This window comes from Arvicola amphibius, chromosome 9 (assembly GCF_903992535.2).
Source record: "Arvicola amphibius chromosome 9, mArvAmp1.2, whole genome shotgun sequence".
NCBI lineage: Eukaryota > Metazoa > Chordata > Mammalia > Rodentia > Cricetidae > Arvicola > Arvicola amphibius.
The window spans coordinates 54,059,044-54,075,416 of record NC_052055.2 but is presented as its reverse complement, the minus strand read 5'-3'; the positions used below and the strand labels follow the sequence as shown (position 1 = coordinate 54,075,416).

The 16,373-nt window shown below is 46.1% G+C and overlaps 1 protein-coding gene across 3 annotated transcripts in view; it reads right to left on the bottom strand.

Moving 5' to 3' along the window:
* Positions 1 to 16,373, bottom strand: part of Ano6 (anoctamin 6) — a 175,484-nt gene that overhangs the window by 21,654 nt on the left and 137,457 nt on the right. For 2 of the 3 annotated variants that reach the window (XM_038342219.2, XM_038342221.2), the window contains 5 exons: positions 16,152 to 16,212; positions 7,790 to 7,932; positions 5,605 to 5,682; positions 1,437 to 1,662; positions 5 to 174 (listed from right to left, as the gene is read on the bottom strand). In XM_038342219.2, the coding sequence (XP_038198147.1) occupies positions 5 to 174; positions 1,437 to 1,662; positions 5,605 to 5,682; positions 7,790 to 7,932; positions 16,152 to 16,212 (678 nt within the window). The remainder of the gene's footprint in view (positions 1 to 4; positions 175 to 1,436; positions 1,663 to 5,604; positions 5,683 to 7,789; positions 7,933 to 16,151; positions 16,213 to 16,373) is intronic. The other variant, XM_038342220.2, reaches the window with a different exon arrangement.

Below are 16,373 nucleotides of genomic sequence, written 5' to 3'. Positions count from 1 at the left end.
GCACCTCTTCGTTTCTGTACTTGCCCAGCCAGTACACTGGGTCCCCGGGATAGCCGACGAATTTGCCCTTGAAGAACGCGATGTAGAAACACGAGGAGTAGTAGTTGACGAACTGGAACAAGAACATCTTCATAGTCAGGCTGTTCTCATAGTCAGTCTGGGTCCTTGGGAGTTCTGCGGTTAAAAACGACAGCAGAGAAAGACACTGAACTCCGGAACGGCTCTGAGACCCTAATCAAAGGCTCTGATACCCGAGACAGCGCGCCGAAAGGAATACAATTCACACTGTTTCAGTTTAATCTGCTTTTCATTTCTTAATATAGCCACTGTGCTAATTCTGAGTTTACACATTGATATGAGTTCTTGTTCCATATAGACACAATATCCTCCATGGCAAGCAACACACATACACTTACTAACCGCTCCTAAAAATTTATAAATGCTTTATAATCAAATGGGCGAGAAGGATTTTGGTCTAAAACCCTGGAGTTCATTTTGTAGTGGTGTTAGGAATCAAATCCAGGACACCCGCCATGGAGCGACATGTCCAAACCCACAGAAAATTAGCTGAGAACTGCCAAGTAAAGGCAATTCTTTTGTCCTCTGGATCAAAGATCCAGATCTTTGGAAGATCTGTTGGAAACAGCGGAAAGGGACAACTGACTGGAGGCATCTGGGAAGCACAAAAGGTTATCCCTCAGGGGCTGGAGAGATGGCTCAGCAGTTAAGAGCATTGCCTGCTCTTCCAAAGGTCCTGAGTTCAATTCCCAGCAACCACATGGTGGCTCACAACCATCTGTAATGAGATCTGGTGCCCTCTTCTGGCCTGCAGACATACACACAGACAGAATATTGTATACATAATAAATATTTAAAAAAAAAGGTTATCCCTCTAGCTATGAATCTCAGCCAGTCTGACTGTCACTCTGAGAATGACCCGGATGCAGGCAGGGTGTGGGGAGCCCCTAACTCTAGTTGTGAAGCAGCTGCCTGGGATGCAAGCCAACTAGAAGCAACACTCATTACATCAGGCAGAGCTCATGAGAACTGTATTAACACGGACAGCATGGGGGATGCCATGCACCAGTGTGGCAGCTTGTCTCTCCTTGGCTGGAGAGCGTACTTGCCACTGGAGCCGTGACCCCGTTCCACTTGTTTGCAACAAAGAGACTATTTACTTTCAGCAAGAGAACACATGATCTAATGTAATTAGACATATTCTTCACCCTGACGAGTTTACAGACCCAGGACAGTCCCACCATTGTGCCTGATTGTCCCTTCTTCTAATACAGAGGCGTACAAAACATACTTCCCAGATGGGCTACAGAAAATACGTTTACACTCAAAACTTCCTAAGAATTTTAACCCACAGGGATGAAAATAGCGAAAGGCTCTCTAACTCTCTCGGCCATCACTCCAGCCGGGCAGGACCTCACCGAAGTTGGTGATCATGATGGCCACCCTCTCGTAGATAGTGTTCAGGATCATGATGATGATGAAGCTGATGATAGAGGCTGTGATGGAGGTGGCCATCTGCGGTGTCAGGTATTTCTGGATGGGGTCGGTCCCGTTGGGGTTGGTGGGGAGGGTGGCAGAGAACACAATGAACACCGACAGCCTGTAGACGATGATGCCGATCACAGAAGCAATGATGAGCAGGATCTGAAAGCACCAGGAGTGGCAGCGTGAGCCTCAGCGGGAGTCAGATCGGCACCGAGACTGGTCCACTGCTGAGGAAAACAGGGGCAGGTGCCGAATGCAGGACACCTCATGGGGCTGGGTGGGAAGAAACATGGGGCCCAAAAAGGGAACATGAACCAGAGTGGGATACTGGTGACAGTCAGACTGGGCCAGGCAAGAGGAGACATGGTCTCCTTCACTACATATTCTATACAACCATCCTAAAACTAAGAGAGTGCCAAGAAGGAAAGTCTACGTTAGAAGGAGAGTTATCTCCAGACGGCACAAGAGTGGAGTAACATTCTGGATAAAAGGAGTGTTTGTGATCACGAAAGCAATGAGCATGTCCCTTGTACAATACTAAATGGTTCAGGTGTGGCTTCAGCCGTTCTGCTCCGCCGAGAGTCATTCCTTCCAGCAGTGAGCCAGTCACGAAGACTCAGCGTGGGCTGGCTTTGCCTGTATCTTAACAGTATCACTGTCTAACTGGAGCACTGACCAAGATACTGGGCCGCTGGTTCTGGCAGCAGGACTCTGCTTTCAGAGTTCAGGCTTTACATACTCGGGTTCTCCTGAGCTCAATCACTCACACCTGCACCCCCAAGTCTGCCCTGCCGCATTTCGCATTTCTGAGTCCCACTTCATAGGGCCTCTGGGTCACCCGCTGCACTGCCTGCACATGGTAGAATTTTACTTTCTCAATAAACGGGTTTGCTCTCTCTGGTCAGCGTTAACTGCATGTTAAAGACCCTTTCCTTGCTTGATAGAACGGTATTTAGATCAGTTGTTCTCAAACGGTAGGTTAGACCTCTTTCACAGTCCGAAGATCCTTCCACTTTGGTTGCTTAAGACCATCAGGGATATCTGATTTACATCACGATTCATAACAGTAGCAAAATTACAGTTATGAAGTAGCAACGAAATAATTTTAATGATTGGGGATCAGCGCAACATACAGGGGTGAGCTATAGACTCCTGCATATGAACCCCACCTCTGCCACTGGCTGTGGACCCTCGTACAGATTAACCTCAGGATCCACCTTCCTCAGGCAATGGGCAAAATACTACAGGGAGAATACTATGCCAAGGCCTTGGAAAAGCACTGGGTAGTATTAGCTGTGATTATGGCGGCCAAAGAGTTAAAGAGACATTTTCTTACTTGTGCAATCTGCGTATAGAGAAGGCATTGTGTTTTCCTGTAATCTCGCTCATTATCCCCTCTCCTTCACAGTTAAGTCTTGTGAAATGAAAAGGATTGTGTGTGTGTGTACGTGTAAATTAGCTAAGGCTGAGAGAAACTGGGGAATGTGGTGTCTTCCTCCCCCAGCATAATCACACAGGCCTTCTAGGTCTTTCTAATAATCACCCTGCAATCCCTTTTCTGGTTGCTTATCACCAGAGCAGCCTTGAGGCACGTAGGGCCAACCTCACCGCCCTTCCCCTACTGAATTCTCCTAAGCAGTCTGCACAGGAGGCAGTGCCAGAGGGAGGACACACAGGCTGAAAGAGTGAGAATCTGTTCTGTTGGAGCTGACGGGAAGGGAAACCATTGGAGTCACTCCCGCTCAAAGACAGACCCTGGCAGCTCGGCCTCCCCCTTGGCTTGAGTAAAACTCTGATATGTCTGGTGACAATCCCGGAAGGCCTCCACAACTTCCCAGGCATCTGCTCGGAGCAGGGCACTTCCTCCCCTCAGATTTATCTTTTTTCTGACTCTGACTGACGTTTTTCCGATTCAACTGTAGGGTGTGCTCACTTTAGAGAACCTGCAAGTGCCCCATGGTGGAGAGACCTAGAACTTGTCTAGGAGAAATGCCCAGCTGTGTAGGGCTCTGTAGGGTCGCCCTCTCCCAAACTCTCAGCCTCCTGGGTGTCCACTGGATGCTACCTAGGTTACAGCCGCTAGCCCTCGGCAACACTGAACCTCAGACCTGGAGTCCAGTCTCAGGAATTGAAACCCACTTTCCCTATTTTGTTATCATAGACTCCGAGTGGAAATTGCCTTTATCACCCACAGTTTAAGAAAATCTTTTAATTATACAAAGAAAAATAGGTAAGATCACTCACTATTAAACTAAAAGCAAAATTCTTTCAGAACTACGCGTTATTGGCATATTAAAAGCCAGCTTTTGTATTTTTGTCCTTCCCTTTAACTCATCATAAACTTCAAGAATCTCACACACCATGGCTATTTCATGTACATTCTTTTGTAAGGATGTACAATGTTCCATTGTCTGGCTAAGTCTGAAGTAGGATGGACATTTTTGGCTGTGGTGTTCATGTGTGTATAGGACTGTGTGTGTGCACATGTGTTACAAAATGAGATAATGTCTCTGAAGAAATCTTACCTTTCTGTAACTCCTTTCCCTTTTATGACAAGATCTAGCTTAGCTATGTGACCCAGGCTGACTTGAAACCATCCTGCCTAGGCTCTGTGAATACTAGGGTCATAGATCAGTGGAACCACTCTGGATTTTGATATAGTTCTTGATTCATAGTTTATAAAAGCTAAACGAAGCTAGTGCATATAAAATTTTCTTTCTAAGTATATCTTTTTTGTTGTTATTGTTGTTTTTTGTTTTTTTTTTTTTCCAAGACAGGATTTCTTTGTGTATCTTTTGCTGTCCTGGAACTCACTCTATAGACCAGGCTGGCCTCGAACTCACAGAGCCTCTGCCTCCCAAGTGCTGGGATTAAAGGTATGCACCACCACATCCAACCCAAGGACATCTTAATACACACTGTCAACCTGCTTTCTAAGAAAGATGGAGAAACAAAATCACCCGTCCCAGTAGGAGGGGCTGACACTGCAGCCTGTCACCCAACATGGGCGTCTCCAAAGAGGCAGAAAGGAGAATGTCATTATGACGTATGCTAATCCTCCCAGGTCAGGATGGTTCCCCATACGGGCCACTGCTTTTCTTGGTTGGTGCACACATCTGCACGCTGTCACCTGCTGCTGAGCCGCTGTACCTGTGTCATGGGTGACTTGGACTCGGTCCTTGCATCATGCATTCTCTGTGTTTGTATTTCTTCTGGTATTTTGTTTAAATTCAGTGTGTCGAAATCTTTACTTTGCTCTGGAATGTCTTCCACCTCCAGCGAAGGTCAGAAAGTCATTCTAAACCTACAGACTGCACTCACTCACATTTATTTCTCGTTTATGGCTAACAGTTTAAAAAGCATTTTGGAATTTATTACAGCCTGTGGTTCAAAGTATGACCCTGACCTTTCCTTCCCCACCAGCGAGCAAGCATTCCCACTGTGCATTAACTCAGTCTGGATCCATAGCCCTTCCTTTCTTATGCATTAAATCACAAGAAGCAGCTTGGATCTGGCTGTCACATCTCATTCTTTAATCTGTTTATTCCTAAGCCAAACAAAGCTCTCATTAAATTGTATTAATAATATCTTTTAATTAATAATAAATCAGACCTATCTTTTAAACTCAGGTGTTTTTAGCGATGTTGTCCCCCCACACCTAAAATCAGTTTTTAAAACTTCTTTACCTCTTTTTAGGTTTTGTGCCTTCTTCGTTGGCATATCTTTTTGTTATGAAAATCCCTACCGTTTTAATTTTAGTTGCTGCTGTTGAATTTCTGAGAGTTTTACTGCCTCCCACTTGGCTTCTTCAGTAGCAGCTGGAAATCCTGACCTGCTGACCTGATGGCAGGAATGGGGTAGAAGGAACAAAAAGCCAAGGTACACAGGAAGGTGTCCCAACTTGGCAATACTCCATGTGGCAGCTAGGGAGCACTCAGGAGCCATCTCTCTGCATGACACCATGGAGACACCACACCTCTCCATAAGAGACCGCATAGACACCTGGCTTGCACTTTCCTTGATGTTTTAAATGAGATACTAAAAAATTTGACATGTAATAAAAAAAAATTAGTTAAACATAAGCTTGTGACAGTTTCTTACCCAGAAGAAGACAGCACTTGCACACAGGGTGACCCGTATACACTTCCCACAGGCAGTAAACGGGATGCGCTCCTCCTCCTGATGAAGAAGAATAGCTGGTCAAGGGGGCAACTCCAATACAGCTGCTGATATCTCTGGGTGTGTCAACAGACCTTAGACTTAGCAAACAACAAACAAAGGCCAAGTCTGCAAGCATACCGTTCTTGCTTGTAGCGATGCAGTTAATAATCTCAGAGACACCAGGCCAAGTGCAGCATTTGTTTGCTTGGTGCTGGGCACTGAACTTGCTTGGCATGTGCTCTCGGCTATCAGATCTGTGGGTTTTGCTAACGCGTTACATGTTAATGGGGTGCAACCTGAATTTTTGGAGCATTTCCACCTTATAGCTTACTAAGAGAAGAACACATGGCACCTCCTACTTCACCTCGAACAGCCAGAGTGCAACACCAGGTGCGAACCTTGGCTGGCATTCGCTCTGGGCCAGGTACTCTCCAGAGTTTTACACACGAACTCTGTCAATGCTCACGATGGTGACATGGAAACATTCTATCACTTCCATTTTCTAGATGAGGAAACTGAGGCACAGATCCAGGATCACCCAGCCCCTAAGCTCCTCTCTAACCCAGGGAGGACACACGAGGCAGCAAAGGTGACATGCGGGATAAGGAAGGTGAGATTTCATTCACAAGTTTTAGCAAGCTGCATCTCATTGGGGATTTAATTCTTGAGTGGACACTTTTTAAAAAATATTTATTTATTTATTTATTTATTTATTTATTGTGTATACAATATTCTGTCTGTGTGTATGCCTGCAGGCCAGAAGAGGGCACCAAACCCCATCACAGATGGTTGTGAGCCACCATGTGGTTGCTGGGAATTGAACTCAGGACCTTTGGAAGAGCAGGCAATGTTTTAACCTCTGAGCCATCTCTCCAGCCCTTGACTGGACAGTTTTAAACGACCAGACCATCTCTGCTTTGGTTCTCTGCAGCCTTTGTTGAGTTTCAGCTTTCATATTGAAATATCCAACCACAGGCACTGCCCTGTCCTCTCTAGCAAATGGCAGTCACTATTCAGAATGGGGGTTCCCTGCATCCCAAGAGACAAATGCCACCTGCTATGCTATTTATAAAATGAAGATGCTTAAGTGTCTCCCCTGCCCCTGCCTTCTAGCACCTTCATCCTGAAAATCTGGGGGCTAATTTAGAAACCTACAATAGGGGACATCCCTCAGACAGTAGTTACTCCGTTCAAAACCGTCTGTTCCCACACTGGTGACTAAGAGCAGCTCTGAATTCCCTGTGTTGACAGAAAATATGGAAGACTCAGAAATCAGCTCTTGGGGGTTTGGGGATGAACAGGGAAACACGGAGCATTATTTCTTCTTTCTTTGCAGTTGTAGTTGGAGCAAATACACTCTCTCACTGACAAATGCCTTACACAGTGCCGGCCCGCAGTAGGATCTCGGTCTGTGTTCTCCTCCTTCAACCCCTTCTGACTTTAGATTAAGAGCCACAGTAGTTTTTGTGCACACACCAACCAGAAGGAGGGCCAGTGACTGAGCACCAGAGAGGGACAGCTAGCTCAGGATGCAAACTGACTGCCAGGAAGATGCCTGAGACATTTGTAATGCCAACATTTCTTTCCTTACACAACCATGCCATTCTCACTCTCAAATATATGTGCTCTACCATTACTGCAGAGAGTGTCTCCACATACACTGTCCTAAGCAGTGCTCAGAACACATCTGGGATACTGGGCACCTCAGAGATGCCATAATGGGCTCAGGCATCTGCACTGTTCAAGTCCCATGACAGCTTGGTGGATTTTGTGGTGAACCACTTCAGAGAGAGCACTGCAATGCATCGCCTTGCTGAGAACTGCAGGAGAGCATGCACTGCATCACATTGCTAAAAACTGCAGGGAGGATGTGCACTGCATCACCTAGCTGAGAACTGCAGGGAGAGCGTGCACTGCATCACGTTGCTAAGAACTGCAGGGAGAGCATGCACTGCATCACCTAGCTGAGAACTACAGGGAGAATGTGCACTGTATCACGCTGCTGAGAACTGCAGGGAGAGCATGCACTGCATCATCTAGCTGAGAACTGCAGGGAGAGCGTGCACTGCATCACCTAACTGAGAACTGCTGGGAGAGCGTGCACTGAAGCAGGACAGACATGTACCTGAGTGATCTCGTTTATTACCACGTGGTTGCACTGGGCTTCATACTCTGGCCGGGCCTGTTCCTCCTGCTGGAGCTCCACGGTGTCCCACTCATACTCCAGCTCTGCCTGGCGCCGCTTCCAAAACTCCAAAAACAGCGTAACTGACAAGAGAGAAGAGGGCGGCATGGCTCATTGAGGCAGGTGTGGAATGCCACGCCGGGAATTACCACTTCCACTCTTGGGGTGGGTGCAATCTATTTATTGATTTAAATAACATTTAAAAGCCAGAAAATGTTGTTTTTTTTTTAATGAAAATGTTGGTAATTTACAAATACTGTGAAACATGAAGATGGGGGGGGCAAGGGGAATGGTCAGAAGGTAAGCACGCATGTCAGACACAAAGCCTGCAACCCACGCTTCGCCAACGGAACACACTAATAGTTCAATATTCAAGAGCAGTCATGGTTTGGCCTTTCCTTACACCCTCATTCTCCTCTTCCCCCTCCCTCTGCGACTGGGAGAGAAAGGTACACTTACTTTAGTGCCCTCTGAATAACCTAAAATGATATTTTTATATGGAAAACTGATCTATTTCTCAATTTTGTATACATATAAAAAACAGGCATCATTATTTTTCCTAATTTGTAACTCAAAAAAGCTACAAATGTTAAGTCTTAACTGAAGATGCAGCTTCCAGGTCAATTTCCTAGGCTTTCCGAGTTAGCCTACTGTCCAAGCCCTTCTGAAAACTCTAAAATGATCACAGTTCCATTCACAAGTGCTATCCAAGTGTCCACTACACGCTGAGAACAAGAAAAAGCAAAAGAGCCTCCTAGATGCATGGAAATGACAGGCACAGCAGACAGAAGAGGAACAGACTGTTCTAGACACACAACCGGGTCGTCGACAGACCACCGGTTCTCAACCTGTGCCTTGTGGCCCTCACAAGGGTCACACAGCCCACATATCAGCTATCCTACAGATCAGATACTCACATTATGATTCACAACAGTGGCAAAATTGCAGTTGTGAAGTAGCAAAGAGAATAATTTTATGTCTGGGGGGGGGGGTGTCACAAGATGAGGTTGCAGCATTAGGAAGGTTGAAGACCACAGCAGCAGATCTTTCAGGGAATAAACCTTCCAGAGAAAGGGGACCACGTCTCGGGATGGCTGAGGTGATCAGGTCATGGAGGAAGGTGGCAAGTTTAGCTTCCTCGGGACAGCTGCCCTTGAAGAGCCAAGAAGGCCAAGGGCACTAGGTGCTTTCCACTCTGGTTGTGACTCAAGGGTCATGATGAGGAAGATTGACAGCCAAGGGACAGACCTCACAGGAGGGCATATTACGAAGGATATTACAAGCCTTAAAAGGAGACAGGCATTTAATAAAGGTTGGGAGGAGCATGGGCATGGTCTAGCATGAACACAGGCACAGAAAGACCTACACGCAAACACCAGAGAAGGTGTGAAGGATGTTGATGTGGCTGGAACAGATGCAGGTGTAATGAAGGGGGTAGAAGAAGTCAAGAATGCAGGCCGGGTTTCTGGTTTGAGCAGTGCAGCAGGAAACACACTTCCGAGGGAAGATACTGGGCCAGTGTGGCACACTGAATGAGGATGACCCTCACCCCCAGGCTCATGGCTTTGTCCCTAGCTGGTGGAACTGTTTGGGGAGGGTTAGGAGGTGTGGCCTTGTTAGAGGAGGTGTGTCACCGGGCATGCCATTCCTAGTAAGCTCTCTCTCAGCTTCCTACTTGGGGATCTCTAAGCCTCGCCATGACAGACTCTTAACCCTCTGAAACAGGAAGTCCACTTAAACATTCTTTTATGTGTTGTTTTATCACAGCAATAGAACAGTAACTTGGACAGTCAGGGATGATGTGTACCTATGGGCAGGTGTCTAGTCTAGGGGACTGGGAGGGCCAGCCATGTCAGGAGTCTAAGTGTCGGGGCTGGGGGTGGAGATCACCAAAGGAGGGGTCTACAGAGGTAGGTCTCACTGAGCTGCAAATAAGAGGTACTGGGGAGCTTTAAAAAAAATCCCAAGCACAGGCAACAGCCCCGAGATTCGGGTTTACAGAGCTGGGAATGAGGAATGCTGCCTGCGCACAGGTGTTTGTTGCTATTTTTTCTTGCAGTCAAGGTTGAGAGCCAGGCCTGCAAAGCAGAGTGGAAAGCCAGAAGCTAGGAGGAGAGTCGGGGATGCTGGAAAAGGAGCCTGAACTCAGCACTTTCCCAGGGTGAAGGCCAATGAAGTGCTCAAGCACCCACTTCCCAGCTTCGCTTGTGTGACGACTTCACCAATGGTCAGCTGGAGCAGAAGTGGCCTGCAGGTGGAATTGGTTCTGCACGTGGAGGGCAGAATGCTGGTTCCGCTGAAAAGCCCTTAGCCCTTCAGTGTCCTTGAACTTGCCTAAGGGGAAGCAAAGTAACTGCCTGTCACTGGATGAATACCTTCAGCACACGAGGCAGTATTCTGGAACAAGCTATGACTGCTGGTCTTGTCACCTACAAGAGCTCTGCTAGCCTCAAGTGGCAGACATTTCCTGAGACCCCTGCTGGGGAGTAGGAGTCACCCTGAAGCAGCCCTCTGAGGCTGACTAGGGATCTAATGCCCCTCAGAAAATACCCACACAGCCTATCAAACAGAAGGCCTACTTTCATTTACCCCCAAATTCTGCCAAGTATATGGTTGGCTCCAGAAGCTGACTCCACCGTCTGGTAACTATGAGAGTCATTCTAATAAAGCATACCCTCTCACACAAAGAACACCCCGTTTCCTGTCAGCCCCCTTTCTCTTCAACACAGGTAGCATGCATGCAAGCCTGACCTGCAGTGTCTTCTAGGTTTAGTGTCTGTAGCAGCCACAGTGTTACTGTCATGGAGGCAGGGATGTTCTGTTCACCGATGAAGCACTAGCATACACTAGGCACTTAACAAATGCTCTGAGCGAATAAATGAAAGGGAATGTCCCAGAAACTGAGTACCCCACAACCTCAGCCGGAAGAACCATTCTTAGGGTTCCCAGCGATCACTGCCTGCTCATCTCTGTTTGACTTTTAACTTCACCCCTCTCTGCTACGCCAGTCGACCTGGGTCAAATGCTTCATTCCCACTGAGTCTTGTTTGTTTGTTTATTTTCCAATTCATTAGTTTCTATCCTCCTTTAAATTATTTTTTTCTGCCTACTGATTTTGGGCTTCTCTTTTTCTTGTTTGTCGAAGGCCTGAAGGTACCTTAAATTACTTACTTGCCATCTCTTTTATATTTTAATGTAAGTACTTGTAATTATAAATTATAATTTATAATTATAATTATAAATTCTTTTAATTGTACTGACCAGGTTTTTAGTGGGTTTGTGTTTTAATTTTCATTTGCATCTCAGAACTTTTTTTTGAGTTGTTTCTTGATTTCTTTAATGACCCATTCATTCATTATTCAACTGTGTATTGTTTGATCTTCAAGAATTTGTCTGTTCGGTTTTAAATGTGTGTTTTTTTTTATTATTTTAAAAACTGTGCTTGCAGGTGCCTGGCTGGAGGCATTGGATCCTCTGGAGCTGGAGCTACAGGTAGTGGGAGTTGCCTCAAACCGGCACTGGGAGCCACAGGTCCTCTGTAAGACCAGCGCCATCCGTTGAACCATCTCTCCAGTCCCCATTTTGTCTATAGAGATTTCAGTCTTCTCATGTTTGTAGAGCCTTGCTCTGTGTGCTAGCATATGACCTATTTTGGAGAAAGCACCATAGCTGCCGAGAAGGTATTTGGATGTAGCTCTCTATCGAGGGCCATTTGAACATGCAACTCAGATACTTCTTTGTGGCACTGATATTTTCTAGCCCATTCCTACTCTTTGAACCCTAAGCAAAGCATAATATTAAAATATAATTAAATCAATATACCAAACATTTCCACCTCTTTCTTAAAACCTTGTTGCAAATTTTAATGTACATTTTTGTTGTTGTTGTTTATTTTATTATGTATGTATGTATGTATGTATGTATGTAATTTGAGACAGGGACTCTTTATGTGGCCCTGGCTGTCCTAAAATTCACAATGTAGACCAGGTTGGCCTGGGTACCACAGGGATCTGCCTGCCTCTGCCTCCCATTTAATCCCAGCTTTAATCTGCTGGGATTAAAGTTGTGTGACACCATATCTAGCTCACAATGTCTGTATCACTGATTGGAGGTCGAGAAAAGTCAAAACTCTGTAGAGCTCTTATGTGATGAGGCCATGGGCAGCTTAATCTACCCAAGAGTGACTTTCTCCACTTTTAAAACCACGACATATACACAGAATCTATGAAGCAACGCCATCAATAGAGGAGGATTCATGAAGATAACTTTTCTCTCAAAGAGCAACAGGACCAGTTCTAATGGACACCTAAGGGGAGACTAGTGACTCCCTTCCTACTACTCCCAACCTTAAGGGTTGACAGTTGTCTACTTCCTGGGCAGTTCCGCCTTGGCAGCAAATGAATTTGAAGGGAGCAAGTGATCAGCTGGAAAATATATAGAGTTGCTAGCAGATTTTCTACCTTGAAGGCAAACCCCAGAGGTTGCAAGAACGGACCAGGATTCTTCATATTATTCACATCCAAGAACGCTATGGGGGCGAAACTGCCCAGTGTTTTAGGGTACACCTAGGAACTATGAGTGTGGGCTCTTAAGCTGTGTGTCCTAGAATGGGGGGAATTGCCGTTCTGTATCTTCTGTTCTGTGCCCTTGTAATAGAGTAAAGCTGAACTCCATTGGCTAGCACTGTAGTTCAGTACCCAGGTAAACCATACACCAGGGGGCTCTAGCCCTGCGGTTTTCAACCTGAACATCACGACCCCTTTGCGGGGGAGAGGAGCCGAGTGACCCTCTTTTAGGGGTTGCATATCAGATATTTATGCAACTCTTCCTAACAGTAGCAAAATTACAGTTATGAAGTGGCAACAAAATAAATTTATGGTTAGGGGTCACAAAGAACTGTATTAAAGGGTCACAGCATTAGGATGAAGACAACCCAACAAAAACAACAACAACAAAAATGGTTGAGAGCAGTACAGTATTCCATTCTGTAAAAGGGCAAGATATAAACCCTGAGAGGTGGAGGTGTTCGGATGCTGTCTGAGTCTACGATGTCTTAATAGGTCTCTAACTCTTCAGACGTCATTATTTCCAATACTCAATAAGGTAAATTAGCTTGCTCACCCATCCCATCTTTCTAACCCAGATGCTCTTGCAGCTAGGGTTCTAGAACTGACTTTCTAAGTGCTCAGCAGCCATGTCTGTGTGTCACTGAAATGGAGACAGAAGAGGGAGCAGCAGGGACAGCTCGGGACCACCTGGGAGCACCACGTGCATCCAGTTCCTTGATCCCCACGTGCAGGTCATTGGACCTTCTGATCCCCTAGATCTTCAGGGGCCAGGGGACTGGCAGTTTCCCAGAGATCACTGGGCCTTGTTTAAAACTTGCCCTTACAAGTGATCACTGAAAAAACAGCATCATTTAACCACATGTGTAAGCCAAGAGAGTCAGGTAAGGAGGAATGATGGGGATCTTTACTATAAACACAGCTGTACTTAGACTCCACAAGGCAGAACAGTCTCCCAGGCTGGTGCAGCCTAAATGGGGGCTATTTCTAGGTACGTGTATGATTAGTACCATACCCATTATGAATGTTTTCTGCATTCAACATTTTCCATTTCTAGAGAACAGAGAGAGAGAGAGAGAGAGAGAGAGAGAGAGAGAGAGAGAGAGAGAGAGAGAGAGAGAGAGAGAGAGAGAGAAAGTGCCAGACACCTTGTGGGAAAGGAGATGATGTTACATGGAATGGCCGTGGTAAGGAGTGACTTCAGAGCCCCCCACCGCCTTGACTCTGCCGTTTCAGACTTTCCGTAATGAGGTTCACAGTGGTAGTCCTCACGAGGCAGAAGTAACAAGGAAAGCAGCATAAAGCACTTAGCGAGTTCATCAAATACATATGCTTAAAGATGTGCACCTAGGATGCAACAAACCATGCAGAGACACTTTCTGCATTCTGAAGTCAGACAAGATGGAGAGGCAGCCTGATGCATGGCAGTTCCATAACCAGGCGCAGCTAATGGTCACAGAAGGGAAAATATATATGTGTGTGTGTGTGTACATATGCACACATATACACACACACATATATATATATACACACATATATATACATATATATACACACATATATAGCCTTATTTAGAATGTCGTCTGTTTAGAACTGTAGAGATCAGAAGCTGTGGCTAAGGCAACAGAGAGAGTGGAGGACAGCACAGAGGCTTTTCCTCCTTGAATCCAACCCAAAGCCTCACTCGTGCCAGAGACTGGCCCATTCTACACTTCCGTGTCAAGTATTTCCCACAGTGAGGTTTCCAGTAAAACATACAAGTGTCTCAATGACAGTGCCTCTTACTGGGTAAGTGTGGCTACCTCAGATTTTACTGTCCCCTAACAGTGTCTGTGGATACTTCTTAAGGGTACAAAATACCATTTGGTGGCCTTACGCAGGTACAGCCACCACCCACCCCGCAAGGACCCTCAATGCCCACTTCCGCGCTGATGTTGAGAGGCATGGTTTAGTTTCTCCCTTGCTCTTTCCTATAACATGAAGCATACACCTTTGAGAATGGATATTTTCCCTCTACATAAGAATATTTACACTAATGAAATACTCAAAAGACTGCATTTAAATAAAACGCCTTCCTTATTATGCTATTGACGCTACACAGATTAAAAAGCATGAGCAGCCCCCAGTGCCTGTGTAGAACCTACACGTTAAGAATGCCTCTTTTCTATGAAGCAAGCTCAACTGGTAATCCCATGCTGCTCCACGCCTTCCTCTCCACCCCCAGGCTGGATCCCAGCTGTGGGAGTTGTAGCATGGGGATAAGCATCCCTGACCTACAAACCATGCTGAGTGCTGACTTACAATAATGCTGTGATTTTGGAATATTTTTTTGATTTTGTATTTTCTCTTTATGGATGTTCTTATGATAGTCTTATCAAGGGGAGGAGGAAGAGGAGGAAACAACTCTGAGCTCTGAAACACTTCTGGTCCTGAGCACTTGGGATAATGGGTCCTGAAACTGTAATGGCTTCCAACGACTCGTGCCCTTTGTCCTTGGTATGTCTCCTCCATCTCTTCCCTCATTGCTTAGGCTTGGCTGCCTGACTTGCTGCAGCTGATGGGACATTAGCAAACAACGCAATAACAGGCCCAATGCCACTGTTGCCTATGTGGTTACATCTTGCCTAGCAAGTTGGTACCCAGGGGGCGATAGTGGCATGACTTTGAAAGGGCAATCAATTGTTTTCTGATTGGGTTTGGGGTCTGTCTCACAGGAGAGATTTCAGGCCTGGTACTACAAACCTGTCCAAAAGCCCATGGCTAAAGAGTCATAGGCTCTAGGGTGGGACCTGCTATTGTCACTTAGCTAAATGCTTATGCTGTCAAGCTGTCCTGGACATTTTATTTAAACCCATAGATCTGAGCTGCTCTCAGCCTCAGAAGAGAGGCTTTTCCTCGTGCTAGGCATCAGTTAACAAACACTTATAATTGGTCAAAGAGCTGAGAACAAGTAACCACGTGTGCTTAGCCCTAAATGGGACATCTGCTGCACTCCACAAACTCAGGCAGCCGTGGTTACCTTTAGGATACCCGTACAAAAGAAGCCAGCCCAAATTACAAGATTCCACCCCTGACTAAGGAGCTGCTGGCATTCAGTCGCTGCTTGGGGAGGGAGACTCATTCTTTGGAGGGGTGGTGAGAAGTAGGCTTGCCTGCTCCAGTGGATGGTGGCACATGCTCATAGCACTCACTGGACTTAGCGGGTAGAAAAGAAAAGGAGTCCATGAAGTTGAGAGAGGATTGGGGGGGGGGGGGGAGATGTTATATGTGATCATATTTCAATGTGTATAGATGAATGAAATTCTCAAAGAATAAATATCAGTAACTTTTAAAGCTGCCGAAACACTGTGCTTCTTTGCTTCCTTTTGTAGCTCTGAAGCCCCATAAAGAATCCTAGGTGAGACCATTTGAAGGTGAGAAACCACATGAAAACCTCCAGACCAAGCCAGGTTTCTTGCTGTCAGATCACCTCTTTCCAATGGAGCCAGCGGCTTACCACAGAGACCAGCGGAGGCAGGCCATGTGTGACTCGGGGAATTGAGAGAAATAATGAAATGAGAAACCAGAGGTGCTGGGGAAGCCGCAGCCTTTGAGGTAGATTTTCATACGGCAAACTCTAATAACATCGGCAAACGAAGCTCTCAGTCAAGACATGGACGTGGAAGTGGGCGACTTCAATAGCTTACGCAAGACTGCACCAACACCATCAAACCGAGAGAAAAGCGAAAGTAACTTACCCCACACTCCCATAAACACGGCAAAGACCAGGGTTCCAAAACTGTCAAAGATGCACAATTTCTGGAAAATACAGCAATGACACGCAAATAAGTGAATCGTTCGCTTATCAGAAGTCAGCAAATACATAACGCTCTGCGTATTCTGCAGCTTGAGCACTCGCGAGGGCTGGTGCTGGCTTAGCTGGCTTAGCAATCGCTACACGTACGACGTACTCACAGATG